The 20,185-nt window shown below is 40.2% G+C and overlaps 1 protein-coding gene across 3 annotated transcripts; it reads left to right on the top strand.

The window, feature by feature from the left end:
• The first annotated feature begins 1,282 nt into the window (after positions 1-1,282).
• LOC118453542 (vitamin D3 hydroxylase-associated protein-like) lies at positions 1,283-19,368 on the top strand. Of its 3 annotated transcripts, none has more exons than XM_087836436.1 (16): positions 1,283-1,490; positions 1,565-1,645; positions 12,867-12,980; positions 15,226-15,366; positions 15,718-15,851; positions 16,003-16,209; positions 16,292-16,332; positions 16,458-16,582; positions 16,807-16,932; positions 17,023-17,120; positions 17,372-17,471; positions 17,565-17,608; positions 17,714-17,753; positions 17,829-17,937; positions 18,124-18,269; positions 19,055-19,368. In XM_087836436.1, the coding sequence occupies exons 1-16, from the start codon at positions 1,314-1,316 to the stop codon at positions 19,175-19,177; spliced, it is 1,806 nt and encodes a 601-aa protein (XP_087692562.1). In that variant the 5' UTR covers positions 1,283-1,313; the 3' UTR covers positions 19,178-19,368. The 3 variants fall into 3 exon arrangements, with proteins under 3 accessions (XP_087692562.1, XP_087692561.1, XP_087692560.1); XM_087836435.1 differs by lacking the exon at positions 1,565-1,645 and adding an exon at positions 11,160-11,397 and having other exon boundaries at positions 1,349-1,490; XM_087836434.1 differs by lacking the exon at positions 1,283-1,490 and adding an exon at positions 11,160-11,397.
• The last annotated feature ends 817 nt before the right edge of the window (positions 19,369-20,185 follow it).

Genomic DNA, 20,185 nt, shown 5'->3' with positions numbered 1-20,185 from the left:
ATTTACCATTTACATATTAGACAAAATGTAACTGTAAATCCTGCTGATACACCATAACGTTACTTTCAAGAAGAATAAACCCATACAATTTAAAGATTGTAAATACTTAGTGCAATGCAGTATACCTTTAAGGCTGTAAACCACAAAATATTTAAGGCAAGTAACTCTGAATTAGTGTGCAGACATGTTAACTTTGTTATCAGCAAAGTCCTTAATGGGCATAAAACCTGCACCTTTGTAAAGTGACTATCAGAGTTCAAAGTGGAGGTAGGCGACGAAGCAATGATGATGTTGACTGGTGTAGAAATCTCTCACAGCTGACACATGGACCCAGCTCGACAGGCATGGGCTGCACTCATCTGGCATGGCAGCTAGCAAGTAGTCTTTTAATCAGCGACCGAGTTTTCACTGTAGCAGTCCCCCGGACCAAGGACGAAATAGAGAGAGCCTCGATGGGTGCATTCATTTTTACACTGAGATTCATTCAGAATCTAACAGTGCTGAGGTGCGCCAATGCACCGTGAAAAGTAAACAAAAACACAAAATACATTTTCTTAGACGCTTATTACAAATATGAACTCAAACAAAGCAGAAAATACAATAAAATATCAACTAAGCAATCAAATACAAGCTGGAAGTGCGGCTTGCCGCTAACTAAGCGACAGCGCCCTCTACTGGAAACCACGCATAGCAGCTCAGGCTTAGATCAATAAACAAAACTGGACCTTTACAACAGCCAATATCATTAATGTAAATTGCAATACAAAGTTATGGGACGCTTAAACGTAGTTTCAAAAGGATTGCATCCGAGGCTTTGGTTCATTGTGAAATTATTAAAGTTTTAAATGTTGTAACAGATACATATATAAAATAAAAAATATGAAATGTTGATTTGAAAACCTTTAAAACATTAAATAACACCAGCTACAGTAGTGGCTGTTTGTTGTTCAGGAGAACAGTTTCCAGTATGTTGGCTGATCAATTTTTTGCATTTAAAAATAATCGTTACGCTGATTTAACGCTTTACAAGAACTGTTTTTCATTATTTTGTCTTCATATTTACATACACTTTTTATATTGTTTATTGTGTTGTTGGACTAGAAATCTTTTAAGTCAACAGTGATACAAATTTAATGGGATTTAGTTGCATTTAATTTGTATGTAAGTGTAGCCGGATGGGCTACTCGCTTTTCTTTTTCTCTCTCTCTCTCCCTCGCTCGCTCTACTGTGCTCGCTCTCGGCTGCGCCACTAGGTTAATTAGTAACCGACCTGCATATTGATTGCAGGGTGGCGCCAGTCCATATAAAGTTATATGGTTTATTCCTCTCATCCGTTTGGCAAAAAGCAGCAGTCAATGCTGGCACACCACAACGGATTGATCAGCAAGCGAGTAGATCATATGAAAGCTACAGCGCGGCAGTTTCTGTTTTATTCCGGCGTTGCGGAGAGAGGTGCTCGAGTTATCTCCACCAGCGCCTCCGGTCCTGGGGTAAGCCGTTAAAACTACTTTTATTAGCATTCACAATTAGCGGAGGCTAAGGTTATATTTATCTGTTGTTTTAGGGTTTGATTGCTGCCAGGGGCGATTCTAGGATCAGAGCTTTGGGGGTGCTGAGCACCCAGAGAGCTGCCCCTCCAGGCAAGGTAAACTTTACTCATCACGATGAGACTTCTTCCCCGTCTCTGTCAGTCCCTGCATCCCTAAATGTTTCCAGTTGTCCCGAGTTCTCTCTGACTGTCTCCTTGGTGCATTTAAACCCCTCTTCCTCCCTGTCCTCATCGTCTGTTGTCTTCATCTCCATTATCAGTCATCATAATTTTACCCTCTCTGTGCAAGTCTGCAAATTTCTTTATTAAATCATAAGTTTAAATTCATCAAGTCTCTCTGTGCCTGGGTCCTCATCACAAAACATGACATCACTGTTTTGTACATTTTAACACAATTTAATCCCCACATTTTTGAAAGAATAGCAAAACACTTTTTTGAAAAGTCTGTAACAAAACCATCAAATCTGATCAAGGTTATTTAAATGCTAACAAAGAAGAATGGATTGGAATTGTAAAAAAAAAAAAAAAAAAATGCATATCCTAACCTTAATTACTGGGGGGAAATGATTCACGTATGTATAATACAACACAGATACATAAAAAATACACTCCAAAAATAGAAGAGTCCTTGAAATATACAAAATATTATTAGAAAATGGAGACACCTTGGCCTTTGGTACAATGTATACAATGTATGAAAAGATCTTTACTGCAGATACTACTATGGCTCTGCAGATTTTTTTCTTTTCTTTTAACCTATGACTGAAGCTCAATATGGTAATGCAGTGCCAGGGCTGACAACCCAGTTTGTTTTGCAGATTCTGTATAGCAGCTTTAATATAGGGAGAACACAACGTCCAGATTGTATGAGTAAATTTGGTTGTTTGTCTTTCTTTTTCTTTGCCAGTTTAACAGTTCCTGTTTTGCCTGTTAGTACTCCCTGTCTGTTTTCTTACCTGGTACTTCCTGATCTTGTACTTTGTCCTCATGTTCCCCTCTTTCCTCTCTCCCTCTTTGGACTGACAATCTACACACACACACACACACACACACACACACACACACACACACACACACACACACACACACACACACACACACACACACACACACACACACACACACACGGAGTTATAAGGTAAATGGGCATCCAGTCAGTTAGCTAGTTAGTACCTTGGGTTCAATATCGGCACATGCACATATGACAAAATAACCAGTTTCTCTCATTACATTTCAAACAGGACAGTGGTAACAACAGCAGGCTACGGACAATATTAAGTTTTAGATTTTAAAAAGGCTGTATACATTTCAATGAGAGCAACAGGGCAGTCAAATATCGCTAATTTTACTACAGAGCAAACATCGTCGGAAAACACATTTTCAACACAGCAGGTTACCTGGTGTAATGTTTTTCAGTTAAAAGAAACATGGTCTGACTCCTACCTAACTATATAAAGAGTAACTGAAAGTTAAATGCAGCTAATATGTCCTGTTTTAAGCCAGGCACTTCCACCTCTGCTCTGCTCCGTCTCAGCCACCATCGCTCTGGCAGCAACGTCACTACCCGATCCGTACCGGAAACCCAATCGGTACCCCGCATGCGCAAATCTTACGTCACTTCCTCTCTTTGCCAACATTGCGACATTCAATATATTTGAATGATGCGGTTAGCGCCCAGTTAGCTCCTAGCATTTCTCAACAGCTCTGCCTCCTTTTCGACTACCGGGACATTTAAACAGTGGATAATCCGTATACAAACAAATTCACGCTTTTCTCCTTAACAGAGAGCGTTCCCCGATTGAACAACAGCGCCGTAAAATAAGAAGAATGGTGCCTAATTACAGACTTAATAATACAGACTTTGCAATATGTCACGTGAAGATTCATCAGCCAGATGAAGTGTTTATACTGACAACTGACAGTGTTAGCGGACATCATCATCACTATTCCAACAATCTTCTCCACACAGACAAGCATAAACACACTCGACTATCACTAAATCAAATTTAACACACGTTTGTAATGACGCCAATTCAGTTTACAATAGGGTTCATTCGCTCAGTCAGCAAGTGGCAGTATCCTCGTACACTGGGGAGTAAACTGCCATTAAACGAACAGAAGAAGAAGAAAACATCTGCACATACGTAATCCAAAGACGGCAAAGTGGGGGAAAACAACAAAGAATGGTCCTACCGGCTCGCCACTTCAATATGAAGAAGATCAATCAAAGGGGAAAAAAAAAAAAGCCTGACCTGTAGGTCAGAAAAATGTCCATTAGCACATCAGGTTCGATTCAGTTTACCGGTAAACAAATTAAACAAATACATTTTTCTGCAAGTCTATGTAACAATGCAAATCATGAATCATCATCATCATCATCATCAGTCACAAATGTTCAACAGTTAAATTATTAATTATCTTGGCTACGTAGCTTAATCTATATATTCCAGTAGCGTTCGCTACAAACAAATACAAAAACAACAATAAAGAAAAACAACTGTCTAACAGACAGCATAGCCGAATTCAAGGCAACACATACCAATAATCATTCAATCGCACTTTGTTTCAAAGTAAGCCCATTAAAGTGCGGTTCAAAAACAGCGGTTTTTGAACCTGAGTTCTGCTCGCGGTGGGAACGCCGCCGAACAAAGTCATTTTTTTTAATCGCAAAAACGATCGACTGCTTACTGACAACCAAAAGGTTGTTTTTGGTAGATATTAAGGACACTTACCGCTGAGGTGAAATGAGTTTATAGATGAATTGAGGGAAGAAAACGCTTTGTTTTCCAACGCCGTTCTTAAGGTTACAGCCACAGCAGGAGTCGAACCCGGAAGTATCCCCCCACAGCCGGTTTTCAGAGTTGCCGCGACGTGGAAGGAGCCAATCAGGAGAGGGACCTCAAATCAGCTGACGTGGGTCATGTGACAGGAAGTAGTTGATATGGGCTGTATCCCAATTCAGATGCTGTTTCCCAATTCAGAGTCTGCACGCTTGAAGTACGCATTTCAAGTGCGATTACGTCACCGCCACGCGACGACGGCTGTCCCAATTCGAAATGTACTTCAAATGCATACTCCAAATGCGCCGTCGATTTCCCCAAATATCAAGCGTGGTCCGGTGTGTCACTACCCGATCCGTACCGGAAACCCGATCGGTACCCCGCATGCGCGAAAGGTGTCTACTTCCGGTCGTAGCGTTTTACGATAGTTATGGGTCAGAGTATCTGTTAAAATGTTAAGAATAATAAGTATATCTTAAAATGTTTGCAATAATGAAGCATTTCAGTACAATGTAGACAAAAACGAAAAATAAAAAGATAGTTACGGATTGGGACTCCCCGATCCTTACTGCGCATGTGCAAAGTCGGACCGTACAAATCGGGTCTACCCAATCCGTACCGCGCATGTGCAGATGTTTTCTTCTTCTTCTGTTCGTTTAATGGCAGTTTACTCCCCAGTGTACGAGGATACTGCCACCTGCTGACCGAGCGAATGAATCCTGTTGTAAACTGAATTGGCGTCATTACAAACGTGTGTTAAATTTGATTTAGTGATAGTCGAGTGTGTTTATGCTTGTCTGTGTGGAGAGGATTGACTGGAATAGTGATGATGTCCGCTATCACTGTCAATTGTCAGTAAACACTTAATCTGGCTGCTGAATCTTCACGTGACACATTGCTAAGTCAATATTATTAAGTCTGTAATTAGGCGCCATTCTTCTTATTTTACGGCGCTGTTGGTCAATCGGGGAACGCTCTCTGTTGAGGAGAAAAGCATGAATTTGTTTGTATACGGATTATCCATTGTTTAAATGTCCCGGTAGTCGAAAAGGAGGCAGAGCTGTTGAGAAATGCTAGGAGCTAACTGGGCGCTAACCGTATCATTCAAATATATTGAGTGTCGCAATGTTGGCAAAGAGAGGAAGTGACGTAAGATTTGCGCATGCGGGGTACCGATCGGGTTTCCGGTACGGATCGGGTAGTGACACGGTGCACGCTTCGTGGTCCCATATATCCCACAATTCATAGCGCGGCGGTGGGTGTGGATAATTTTGCAGCAAAATACGGCAGAAGGGAGCGGCCAAGAGTGAACTGTCAAAAGTAAGTACTGAACATGACGTCACTTAATTATGTGCGAATGTTTAATAACGAAGAACATTAAAACATTGCTGTTGGCCACATGTTGGCAAAGTTGTGTGACATTAGTGATGTTTGTACTTACAGCGTTAACTTGGCTTTAAAGCCTATACATATATATTTATTATTCCCGTGGCCTCAGCCTCAGATACTCAACTAATCAAAGTGATGTCATGACAAAACATTTTTCTCCTTCATTTCTGTCAAACAAAGCTGTATGTAACGTTTCTCGCGGTTAGTATCATGGTTGCTAGGCAACCTGAACAGCGCAACGAAGGGCTAGACCGTCCCATTTCACAAGCCTCTCATTTCCGCACTTCTCGTACTTATAGTACGCGCCGTACGTAGTACGCGTAGTGCGCGTACTTCAAGCGTGCAGACCCTAAATTGGGACACAGCAAGAGTCTGCTGCCTTAAAGTACGCAGCCTTAACGGTCCACAAGGGCCGCGTACTCAAAGAACGCTAAGGCCGGAAGTGCAAGGCTTGTAAAATGGGACGGTCTAGCCTCCGTCGCGCTGCCCAGGTTGCCTAGCAACCATGATACTAACGGCTGGAAACGTTTCATACAGCTTTGTTTGACAGAAATGAAGGAGAAAATCTTTTGTTCATTTGTTTGTTTGTTTCTACATGAGCTTTGATCATTCTCTGTAAGATTAAGGTCAGCTATGGGACGGCGTATATTTTAAAGTAAAGGCTTTAAAACCAAGTTAGTACAAACGTCACTAATGTCACATAACTTTGCCGACATGTGGCCAACAGTAATGTTTTAATGTTCTTCGTTATTAAACATTTGCACATAAATAAGTGACATAATATTCAGTACTTACTTAAAGTTTACTCTTTGGGCGCCCCTCAGCCGCCGTTTTTTTTTCCGGCAAAATTATCCACACCCACCGCCGCGCTATGCATTCTGGGATATGTTGGGCCACGAAGTCTACACCGCCATGTCCTTAAAATTCAGGGAAATTAAGGACTCATTTGAGGGCCGCATTTCGAGCAGCCTTCGAATTGGGACAGCCCTCGTCGCGTCGCGGTGGCGTAATCGGCCTTAAAATGTGGCCTTTAAGGCTGCAGACCCTGAATTGGGATACAGTCATGGGTTACACTTACAGTGGTTATTCTCCTGAACTCCTCCTTTATCTGTAGACCACACAAACAGAAGAATTAAACCTTGCACACTATTAGCTATATTGCATTGATGAATGCTCTAATACATTATTTAAAGAGGATAGATGTGATCTAAGGCTACCCCAAGTTTTGAGGGAACAAAAACAATCTTGGTGAAGACAAGGGAGACTTCCCCACCATGACCGTGGTGTAATCTCTAACGTTTTAGCAACCCTGTTTTTGCAGAGGTTTCGAATTTACACATTGTTCACTCCCAGCCCATTTTGTAAAAAATGTGTCCCAACTTAACAAAGCACTAATGACTCTAGATTATCACACTATACTAACTGCTTACATAAAGTCTTAATGTTAAGTAGATTCACATAGCCTATACTAGAATAATGCTATTGGAATGACATTAACAATATTTCACACAGTCTGATTTTTAAAAAAACAAACAAAAAAAACAAAGATAGCTACAGCTCTTAGGATCAAGAACAATACTTACTTTAAGATGCATTAGCATACCACATACCACACCGCATTACCACATGTAGCATTAGCTACATGTGGTAATGCAAAGTATTTTCTTATCTGTATGAGCATCATACACAAATCGACTACAGGTGACTAGCACAAATGCTTTGCTTTGGTAGAACTGTTATTTGTAAATGAAATGTTACTTACCTTGAAATGTCTTTTACAAAAGCTTGCACCATGCAACGCAACATGTGTGAATTTGCCCGGGCTAATTAAGTCGGTAGGGGAGGGAATTTGAAATCAGAAGTTACAGTGGGGGAAAAAAGTTATCTATTCAATTTCTTTAAGTAATTACAACTTGAATTTTATTTTGAACCAACTAACATTGGGATTTAATTTCAAATTACATATAAAATTAATTTAATGTAATTACCAACATTATTAGTTCAACACAACCCAAAAAAATAAAGTTTGCAACTTAGAAGGTCTATCTTAATCAATAAATTAGAATTTTTATGTTGCAGCCATGGTATGCTGTCCTCACTAAAGTTTGTTGCAGGCAACGTAATTTCAGCTATACAGCTAGCTTAACAATCTTTATTCCCAGCACTTCATCCTCCAAGAAACAGGCCGCTTGTTGTGTTTGGCAGGATTTAATGATGAAAATAAATTCTCTCTCTCTCTCTCTCTCTTTTTTGTAAAACTGTACAAAGAAAAAGAATACAAAATACACAATGAAGACATGTTCCATTACACTGGGAGAATAACATTGCTCTAGTGAAAAACACACAACCACAGATGGAGCATCTGCTGAAAACATACAAGCATCTACCTGCCTCCATATGATTTAACTCAAAACAATGTCAAAACTTACTAATACACATTAAATGTATAGGAACTTACGGATGAAGCCGATATTGTGGACTTTAACACCAGGATTGCAGAGATTGCCATCGGATTACATGCTGTCACTGCAGCAGCTAAAGAGCACACTACTTCCTGTAGACCACTTCCTCTACAAAAAAGACATTCTGCTTAGTTACCACTAGGTGGTAGTAACACTTCTTAAACAACTATAATATGTCCGTTCCATGACACATGGATTTAATCAAGTGGTGGTAAAAGGCCTGATGAATTACTTTTTAGAGTGTATGCTTTTTATACTTTTAGTAGTGTGTCCCACAAACAGCAAATATTTTCAAAAAAAGTAAGACATCTTTGGGGCTGCTGAAGCACCTCCAAAACTGGGCTAAAATCGCCCCTGATTGCTGCCTTCACATCTCCGTGGCAAATTGCCCGATCTTAATCGGAAGAGTGAAACGCCTTCCCAGCTGCTGTTGTGAGGGCTCCTCCTCGGTGGAGCCTGCTGTCTTGTCTTGTCTTTTCTCATCGTGAAACTGTAGGCTTACTTTTTTCTGGTTCGCCTGGTTTTATTTTATTTTATTCTGGATTGTTGCTTGTACCCACGCCTCTATGATCGGGCTGAACCGTAAACTGCCTCAGTTGCCGATCTCAGCCTGTGGGGAGCCAGACCGGCTTGTGATCGAGGCCTGGACAATTACTACCAGCACGAGTTGTAGTTGACTCGTGGGGCATAAGCCTTCCAGTATGGTGTGTGTGCGTGTGTGTGTGTGTGTGCGTGTGCACGCGTGTGTGATTTCTTTTATTAAAGTTATTAAAGTTGGTTTTAGTTTTTTATGATCTGTAGCGAGCCGGATGCTCAGTGTCCTTTTATTCTTTTAACGTATTTCTGTGTTTTATTTCGGTGAACGGACGTGCCAGTGGCCTGGGACCTCAGGTGGTGGGTCATTTTCGCACTTTCTTTTGTACAGCACTGGGTGGGCTGTAGTGATTTTCTTCTTGTGTTGCGTCGTTGTTGACAGTCAGTGGTGGTCCTAGCCTGTTAGGCGACCTGGGCGAACACTCCCTCTGGCTTTGAACCCAGGATTCAAATCATGAATACATAATGGGCTTGAATTTACAACATTATGAATAAAATGTGCTCTATTTGGAAGCAGCAGGTCTCCCTCCCTGTTCCACAGGTTGTGTGTGAGACTTTAAATCATTAAAATATAAAACATAAATTTTAAATTGTTATTGATCCCTTTACCCCTGGTCCTAAAGTGTATATTTATTTTCTTACTCTTCTTATATTTATTGTTTGTTTACTTGCACTGATGTAACTGGAGCTTCGTCGTCTCCTCTCTCTATATACTGGACTGTAGCGGAGATGACAATAAAGTTTACATCTTAGAATGTGGGTTATTATTGAAATGAATGGCCATATTGCTGTGCATGTAGATTAGGGAAGCTACGGTAGTTTCTTTTTTCTTTATGTTGTTGTGGGTTCTTAAGAATGACACCATTACTTGAAGAGAAGGTATTTTATCGAACTGTGGTTCACATGTAAACAAAGCTTCGCCATCACAGTCTACTCCGAGGTAACTCCCTCTGGCTCTCTAGCTCCCCCAACAGTCTAGAAACATTAACAACATAAAACATGATACTAGGCAAACAAGTATTTGCTCTTATCATTACTGTTACGTCCCCGCATAAAATCTAGGCGATGAGGATGGGGGGCAGTAACAGTTGGATCCGGGTTGAACCAAAAACAGAAACAGGCAAAATAAAATGTGTTGTGTCAAGTCAACCATTAACTAAAACTCTGCCCACACTCCCCCCAGTCCTGCCTACTCCAAATTTAGCCTGACCTAGCTTCTGGAGCGTACCAGGCTCGAGGCCACTTTAAAGGCAAATCATCAAGTGCCAAAGGCACCGAAAAGCCTACCCCCAACAGAGAATTAATCCCCACCCGGGTTTGCTCCGAAAATAACAAAGGCAAAACAAAAAACGAATGTCCGAAGGAAGAGCAAATGCTCAGCTAGACACTCCCCTGTGCTAGCCGGGGAGAGCAGCAGCTAGTCAAATGACCCTCACACAACACACAAACATCTATTCACACTCGTAAACAACTCAATTCCTTTCATTCCGATCCCGGACGAGCCCCCACTTTGTTACGTCCCCGCATAAAATCTAGGCGATGAGGATGGAGGGCAGTAACAGTTGGATCCGGGTTGAAATGAAAAGAACACCAGGTAGAGGTAGTTAACACAAAATATCTTTATTATAATCAATTGCCTCAATAATCATAAATAGTAACAACAAAAAGAGACAGCACCGCTGCTTTAAGGATAAATCAGACAGGTCAACCCAAAGAGCTGGTGACCACTCAACAAAGAAAACAACTATAAGGCTTCAACAGAAAAAGACAGCAACGCTGCTATTAACAATAACCAGACAGGCCAAACAAAATAATGGAGGCCGCCGTCACTTAAGGAGAACCACCGCTCAGTTAAAACTACTCACAAAGAGCCACGCACAGTGGGGCTGGTCACACACAGCAGGCCTTTTCCACACACAGCAGGCCTTTTCCACACACAGCAGGCCTTTTCCACACACAGCAGGCCTTTTCCACACACAGCAGGCCTTTTCCACACACAGCAGGCCTTTTCCACACACAGCAGGCCTTTTCCACACCTAGCCCAGTCACACACTGACCAGCACAGATCAAATCCACCAGAAGCCTCTCCTACCTCCACACTGCTCATCTCCAGCTTATATCTCCTCTGAGGGTAATTGGTGGTCAACGAGGGCAGATGAGCAGCAGGTGTGCCCTAATAGGAGAGGGCAGGGGCAGAGAGAGACAGGGGAGGGGCAATAAAGAAGGAGGAGGAGAGGGAGAGGACAACACCACGCCCACACACTCCCACAGCCTCACAGGATGTAACATTACACATGCACAACACGACCACGCCTAAAACAAGACAAGCCTGTCATGTGTTTAAACATCTGACTTTAGGTCCACTTGGATTTTTGCATTTTGCAGCCACAGGGCAAAGACGAAAGCCATGCAGAACAGTGAACTGTTTATTAAGAGAGTGAAGATGGACAACTGGACAGCGGCTCTACTCACTGGTGTCGCCTGCATTGTGGGATACCTGCTTGTGCGGGTGAAAAAGTCCAACAGCCTCCGACAGGCAGAGGAAAAGATCAAGACAGCCAGAAAGAGGAGAGACGAAAGCTTGCAGCGGGCAGAGCAGGCGGTGCTCCGGTACAAACAGTCGGTGAGAGTTCAGAGGTTTGGGGGGTTTTCTACTTTGTCTTTTTTGAGAAATCTCAGCTAATGATCTGCTTTTAGTTTAACCTGGCAGAGGTGTAGTCATTAAATACCAAAATACTGGCACTTTGCAATTACTGGCACTCTCCATTAGAGATGGACCGATCCGATATTACGTATCGGTATCAGTCCGATACTGACCCAAATTACTGGATCAGATATTGGCAAGTGTGTAAGTTCATCTCTGAATGTCTGTAAAGCGTTCCCACGTTAAGCTTAACAACAGATATATGGAGGGACTGCCTCTCTCTCTCTCTCTCTCTCCTGCTGCTACTTCGATGGTGAAACTGCTTAATGATCAGCTGATCGGCTTTTCTGTAGCAAGTCTGTAACCAGGAAACCAGCGGCTGAACAACAGCAGCACGTTTAAGCTTGATAAGCTGTTGTTAGAATTTATTTAATATTACTTTCTACACCAGGATCGTTTTCTACGTAGCTGACGCTGTCAGGGGCGGATCTAGCAAAATTTAGCCAGGGGGGCCGATAGGGCATGAACAGGGAAAAGGGGGCACAAAGACATACTTTTCTTTCTTATTCTCATTTAAAATGTCGAGCTTTTAATAAATAATTATCTGACTCTTACACCCAAAGTTTTAATCTGATGTAAAATATATAGAAGTCCATTACTGTATATAGTAACTGTTGAGTCTAATATACCCTAGTAAGCTATAGTACTTTTTCCTTTGGGAAGATACCATCTGTGCAGTCTGCAATTCTGTTGAAGAAAGATGTTGAATCTATTTAATTTAATCTATTTAATTATTCTTGAAAAAAAAATTATTTTTGTGCATTTTCCCCCTCCATCAAATTAAATTTGATTACATCCATTAAGCATCATGAGGTGGAGGGTGGGGGGTGGTTCCCTATTTTTTTTTTTTTTTTTGCTGGGAGTTTGCAAGCCTATTAGTTAGGTTGCTTAATATTTCTGCTAAGTACTCTTTAAAATACCAGAATAGGGAGGATGGAGCAGGTTTAAGTTTATTAGATTGATCAGTTTTGCTGAACTATGAAATATTTTGGGCGCAGTGTATTTTTATATACAGGTATAACAGAATAGCTTTAGTGTTGTTATTTATTTAAACTTGAGTATAAACTTATACAAAATGCAGCAAGATATTAAAAAAACGTTTTATTGATTAAAAAACACACTATATCGGATTCGGTATCGGTATCGGATATAAAAAAAGTGGTATCGCCATCTCCAGTCTCCATGCTTGAGCATGGAAATGAAAGTTAGGACTGTGCAAACCGTTTAAGTGCAGTGAACTCATTGCTGTGTTTGAGAAAGTTTGTAAAAAAAAAAAAGTGGAAGGAAGAATCCTGAATCTGTACATGGATGTGGTTGCGTCTCTTTGTTGCAGCCTTTAAAAGAAATAATAATAACATAATGATTCTGTGTGGGTCTGTGTCTCCTAGCATCCGACAACTGACTCTGCTTTGATCCTGACGCTCTCCCTGTCTGAGCTGACACAGCAGCTGAACGAAGGTTTCCTGCGCCCCGAGGATGTGTTTTACTCTTACATGGAAAAGGTTCAATATCCAGCATGACACAAACCTTTCATAATAGATAAAATACAGCAAAGCTAATTTTAACACTAAGTAATCATTTACATTAGTCAGGCTTATCCAAATGTTATTTATTTTTGACATTGCTCCTACTTATAACCAGGGGCGGATCTAGAGAAATTTTCTTAGGGTGGCATGAGGGTGGCAAAGAAATCAAATGGGGTGGCAAAATCAAAGCCTTTTTTCCCCCCCAAACACACATGCAGGTGGTTACATATGGTTAAAATGATTCAAATGCAGTAAGTATACACGTTTTTCATATAAATATAGTCTATAACTTAATTATTGTCTGTAGCCCACATAATTACACACATTAGTTACATAAAACATGTGAGTTTTGATCTTATGTACTGTATAGCCTGTATAATAAATAAATATGTAGCCCAATAAGTATAAAATCCAGAAAGCTACACAACATGGGGTGGTTCGTTTACAAACACAAGTCTAACTTAAGTTTCACTGTTTTTTGTTAGAAAACAGTCACATTGTTACAGCTTAAATTACACAAAATGTCAGAAATCTGCACTGTCATGAACAAAAATGTAAACCTAATTTTTCATGATTTGTTGGATCAACCCACTGAGGTCTGAAATACAACCGGCGACTTTTGACTCCTTTTGAGTTTACGTTTGTATTTCACCCTCAAATTGTTTCATTTAATTTTTTCCCCTTGCCTTGTTTGGTGTCATTCTTTTCAGCTGAACTGAGTTTAGTTGTTTTTTCACTGACATACTGAATTAGTACTACTATTACTATTAATAGTACTATTACTGATCTGAAATCACACAAAGAACTTAAAATCCTACTAGTGTTTTTTACTGTAAAAAAAACCACACAGACACATTGAGTAAATTTTTATAACTTGAAAAACAAATATAAATTGTACATTTTGTAAACATATACAACTATTTATCTAAAAATGCAGCCAATACACCTGCTGTTATTTTTTTCATTTTCTACAACCATTTAAAAGTATTACTAAAACTAAAGTGAGAGAACAATCAGGTGTTGCAATAAGATGCCCCACAAATGATGTGTGCCAGTACAAAAAAAAAAGTTTGTCCACCAAAAGACAGAAGAGCACAGGGATAAACCTGCAGGCCTGACAACAGGAGGTGTATCACTCCGCTGGTTTTCTACTTAATGGCAAATGTGCCTTTGTGACATTCATTAGTGCCCTCACTGACACACAAAACAAAACGACTACACAACACAGTAAGTATACACTCCACACTAAACGTCACAAATCTCCCACATCTAAAAACTCTCTCTCGCTCTGTCTCGCTGCCGTTACCGTCGCTCCCCAAACTTTTCCCTCTTCCTAAACAACCAAATCCCACATGTTGACTTTTTTAAAAATTGGTCGACATGGTACATTTTTCCACCGATAGGTGTTTTTGCGCTGTCCTTAGAAAACGCTTAAAACACACACAAAAACGTCATGACAGTATTTAGAAAAAAGCGTGGCTTATATATATGATCATAAATCTGGATTTACTGGCCTGTAATTAAAATGAAAAAACTTTGAAGTCTGAACTTTCAATGTGGGCTGAAATAGAGACTCAGCGTGGCTGCAGCTTGTTGCTATGTCAGCTTACATCAGTCATGTGATTTGGAGGTGCAGCGTGTCCGTGGACCACAGAGGGTTAATAACACTCACCTTCCTTCCATTTACAGAGTGTAACATCCACCCACCTGTGTAAAATCCGAAATTCCCATGGTGTTGTTCAAAATGTGCTCTGGCACAATCATAAGCATCGCTTGCTACTGAAAACAAGACAAACCGATCCTGCTATGGGCTGAACCATTTGTTACTGGTGCAGGAGGGGAACACTATGCAATATATTCAGTTTTAGCATTTATATTCACTGTTGACTGTAACTACGCTCAAACTGTTAATGCTATCTTATTTTAATAAACAACACTGTCATATGCAAAACTGGGGTGGCACTTGGGGTGACAAGGGATCATTTTAGGGTGGCACTTGCCACCCCATGCCACCCTTATAGATCCGCCCCTGCTTATAACTCACTGCTTTTTAGTTCTTTTTACACATAATTGTGTCTTATTACAGTTAAAGTTTAGACACACTGGATAATAATATTCATATAAGCAACACAGACTGATGTGTCAAGTAATGTTTGTGTTTCCAACAAGAGTTTAATATTTTACAAAGGTGATGGAGATGATGATGTTTCCTTTCCAACAGACTCTGGCTGTAAACAAAAAGCTGAACTGCTGCACTGAAGTTTTGCTGGAGAGTTTGGACCAGCTGACAACTGTTGGCTCCAACAAGGATGGTCTCTTGTACGGAGTTCCAGTTAGCATCAAAGAAAATATTGCATTTAAGGTATTACAAAGGTTATGCAATGCAAATATCAGTTACAGTTAATAATGGATTGGATTTATATAGTGCTTTTCAAGGCACCCAAAGTACTTTACAATGCCACTATACATTCACACACTGGTGGAAGCAAGCTACAGTTGTAGCCACAGCTGCCCTGGGGGATCGAACCAGTGACCTTCCGGTTACAGATACGCTTCCCAACCCCGTGAGCCCCGGGGCAACCATGGCCCCTTTGGGGGTTGGGAGTATTGAAGTATTTCCCATCAGTATTTATAAGTATGGTACAGTATTCGCGAGCATCATAGCTCAGGTATTTGATGTAACATTATCATCTTTGTTTTATTCCAACACTAGAATCATGACTGTTCTTGTGGTGTGGTCATTAACCTGGACCAGCCCGCTGAAAAGGACAGTGTGCTTGTTCAAGTCCTGAAGAAACAAGGAGCTATTCCCTTTGTGAGAACCAACTTGCCTCAAGCTCTTTTAAAGTACATCTTTTATTAATTACTCACATAAAAATCTACAGCACATTTAAAACTGTGTGCATGTGTTAAGTTGCCTTTGTCCATTCCAAATGTGCAAATAATGAAAATATGAATGAAAATAATATGCAACGAGTCATTAACTGTCTGTTGACAGCTATGACTGCAGGAATCCTATCTACGGGCAGACTGTGAACCCTCATAACCCCCAGAAGACCTCTGGAGGTTCATCTGGTGGGGAGGGGGCTCTCATCGGGGGAGGGGGCTCCCTGCTTGGTATAGGCACTGATATAGGTGGCAGTATCCGTATTCCTGCATCCTTCTGTGGAATCTGTGGTTTCAAACCAACTGCAGGTCGGCTCAGGTGGGTCTCATTCAGTCAGTTTTTATAAATTTATTATACATTGCTGAGTTAAGCTTTATTAACACTTTTGGGTAATGATTAGTTTACAGGGGCTTCGTCCAATTTATCGAGGGCAAAAGTCAGGTAAGAAACATATGTACTTTACATATAAAGTAAATGTAGTTACATAACCACTGTATAGCAATATTTCACAGACACAAACTGTCTCAAATATTTGAGTCACTGCTTTATATTTCGTATGAAACTAGTGCCGTCATCTCCTGGACCCATGGCAAGAGATGTGGACAGCCTGGCTCTGTGCATGCAGGCACTTCTTTGTGACCACATGTTTTCTTTGGACCCCACTGTTCCACCATTACCTTTTAACATGGAGGTGTGTCCTGTACTGTGAGGTTCATATAATCTGTTAATGATTATTCTTTTGTTTAAAAGCTACAAATTAAGCCGATACATAGTTTTTACTAATGCTTCACTTTATATTACTCTTACCTCACCTGTTATTAATCTCCTGAGATACAGAATTAACTTTACAGGCTGTAATCAATTCAAACTGATTATGTTTAATTGACTGAGGAAGTAAAAATGATTGACTTTTAGATATACAGAAGCTCCAGACCTCTAAGGATTGGTTATTATGAAAGCGATGGCTACACGCATCCATCTCCAAGCATGGCCCGAGGCGTCAGAGAGGTCAAAGCTCTGCTAGAGCAAGCAGGGCACACAGTAAGACGTCACCACACACACTAGGATCACTGTCAAGCCACGTATGTGATATGAGTCATGGGTCCTCAGTGTTGATATTTGTGTCTTTAGCTCGTCCCTTACTGTCCACTGAAGATGGATCAAACTATCCCTGAACTATTTATAAAGGGTGTTTTAGCAGATGGAGCTACCACCCTGCTACAAAAACTGTGAGTTATTCCATTTAATAAGTCAGTTATTACCATTTGTTTTCCAAACTTCATTATTCTTCATAGATTCATCATCTAACATTTAGAGATTTTGTTTCTTTTTAGTTCTAACCACTAAACATCACCATGCTGCCATTGTCTTTATGAACAACATGGGGTTGTGGTTCTTTTTGAACCCATTACAGTAATTCTCAGTTCAGTGTCTCTGAACAGACTGTTTTCTCCTGTGCCAATGATCTCTTTCATTTTAGGGAAGGGGGACCTGTGGACCCTTCTCTGGAGCCTCAGGTTTTTCCTTACGGCTTTCCCAAGTGGTTGAAGAAAACCATTTCATTCTTGCTGAAACCCGTGGTGAGTCCTCTAATTCTGTGACCGAAACATATTAATTTAGAGATTGGTTTGAAAATAAATTTTACACCTCAGTTTGTCTTCTTCTTTTGGCAGTTTCCTCGTGTTTCTGCCACCTTTGATGCTCTTTGTGGAGTTGGGTGAGAAAGTATCCTTGAAATTGTTCATTTGTGCTTGAATCTCAGGTACTTTGTTACATTTCCACGTGCTAGGAATTATATCCAAACGTTCTGCTTCATTTTTAGATCTGTTCCAGAGCTGTGGAAGCAACATGCTGCTGTTGAGGTACTGTCAGCTGATGATGCATGGTCACGTATGAAAGTCTAAAGATGAAATTGAGATTTCCTGTGTTTTCTTTAGGACTACATTCATGAGACAATAGCACATTGGAGGAGCTGCAACATTGATGTGCTGCTGTGTCCTGTGACTGGACCAGCCTACAACTTCTTATACTGTGGCAAAACCTCAGGTATGATTCACTCAGTATGACAGACAACTTAGTTTTTGTATCTATCACTTTGTTTTTAAAACACTGTAATCTAAGGACTTTAAAGATGTTTAAAATGTGAACACTTTAAACATCAACATTCAACAACATTTTTAAAGGCTAAGAATGGTGTTTATGTTTCTTTATTTTTGTTTTCTACACTTTCAGTTGCTGCCAGCTACACGGCACTCTACAATCTCCTTACCTTTCCTGCGGGTGTAGTCACTGTTTCCACAGTGACCACAAAGGATGAGGAGGAACTCAAGCACTATAAGGGCTGTTATCAGGACATGTGGGACAAACTCTTCAAAGAGGTAGGCAACATGTACCAGTGAGATAAGACTGAGTGAGATCAGAGCCAGATTTACTAACGCTGTCTCAGGACAAACTGGGTTTTAACATTAAAAAGGCATAAAGTAGATTTTTGTAAAGAAGGGTGCAGTAAGAAGACTGTGGTTAAGAGGTGGAAACTCTGAGCCTTTTGCGTGTGTGTCTGGAAGTGAAACTTTTGTCCACTGGTCAGTTTATTTGGAAAACTAAGCGAAGATGTGTTTAAAAAGATACAGATTACCAAGTATGAGTTGGAACAATGGTCCCTCTAAGCTGCTGGCACGGTCTCTACGCAACATGTACCAGTGAGATAAGACTGAGTGAGAACATAGAGCCAGATTTACTAACACGTTGTGTCAGGCCAGGCCATCCAGTACATTACTTAATTATTCCCAGGTGAAGCCAATTTGTTACACAACTCATTACATTACATTCGTATTTCTCCATAAAATTAGTGCTGCGTATTGATTTTGACTCCAGTCGATTCAGTTTTAACTCAGATATCCAGAAATATTATAATTCTGATCACTTATCAGTACATATCCCTATTTTTATATTTGTATAAAAAGAGCTGACACATGTGAGACTTTATTAGAGGTGTAAGCACTCGTTTGATGTTCCCTATTACTCATCTGTGCATGTTGAAGTAGAAATAATATTATTACTTCAATATTTATAGTTTTTTTTTTTGTCACAGTAGGTGGATGAAGGAGACTGTGGTGCGTTCAGCTGCTGAGCATTAAGTGACAGGAGTGTGTTTTGTGTTCAGGCAGTGACTGGTGGTGAGGGTCTACCTGTGGCGGTTCAGTGTGTTGCTCTGCCGTGGCAGGATGAGCTCTGCCTGCGCTTCATGAAGGAAGTGGAACAACTGGTCAAAGAAAGCAAGAAGTAAAGCTGCTTTCTTTCTCAGTCTCACAGGAGAGGCTGAGGACTTCAGAGGAAACAAGTTAATTTGACTACATTCTGTAATAATAAGCTAATCAAGTCATAAATGGTGGAGAATTCTTAATCTAGACACTTTTTTGGCTAAATAAAAAATAAAAATAATAAATAAGGTTAAATAAAAGTTAACTGGCAAAATTATGCATTTATGTTTTTTGTTCTTATATTTTAAAGGTGGGTCTTTTATATTGTCTTGCTATCACCATTGTTAGCATGATCATTTATCCACTTTTAGGAGCCAGCAGTCAAAACGCTTCATCTTTTGGTGTATTTATTAAAGCATTGGATGATCAAAAATCAGCACATACATGGATCTCTTCTGTCCAGAAAACTACAGTCTGCAAGCAGAAGAGAGTAAACTATCTTAGCATGTGAGAAAACACCTTACCTCAGTTGTTATCAGGGCTGTTTCATTGCCATGCTGATATCAGCTTTAACCGACACAATAAAGTCTCTTTCTTATTGCAGAGAACACTATGTTATCACAGCCAGGGCCAAGAAGGTTTCTCCTGTATGAAACTGTGTTGTTCATATACACACAGGCCCTGAACTTTATACATCTTTTGGCAACAACAAGTTGTGGAATGGCTGATTCCACTTTCCTTTATTCCTGCAATACAAAAAATATAGAAGTATAAAAGGACATTTTAACCATACATGAAAATATTTCTCCCTAACACCATCCATTTCATGTAATAAAGCATGAAAAGGCACTAAAAGCTTGAAAACTGGAAGCATGTCAATATCAGGCAAAGAGACCGTGCTAGCACAAGTTTAAAAATGTTGAAAATTAACATTAAACAATCGGTATCGAAAATAATCTGCACAAAACACACCTATATCTCTTTGCTCTAAGCTGTCTGTAACATTAGTTTTATGTATTTTATGTTTAAAAAATAAGCTCACTAACATGTAAAACAAACTGTGTGTGTGTGTATTTTAATTAATCAATGGCAAT

The sequence above is a fragment of the Neolamprologus brichardi genome, chromosome 23 (genome assembly GCF_056152115.1).
Source record: "Neolamprologus brichardi isolate AB-2024 chromosome 23, ASM5615211v1, whole genome shotgun sequence".
Classification (NCBI taxonomy): Eukaryota; Metazoa; Chordata; class Actinopteri; order Cichliformes; family Cichlidae; genus Neolamprologus; species Neolamprologus brichardi.
Note: the sequence above shows the minus strand (reverse complement) of the source record. Positions and strands in the feature narration are given on the sequence as shown.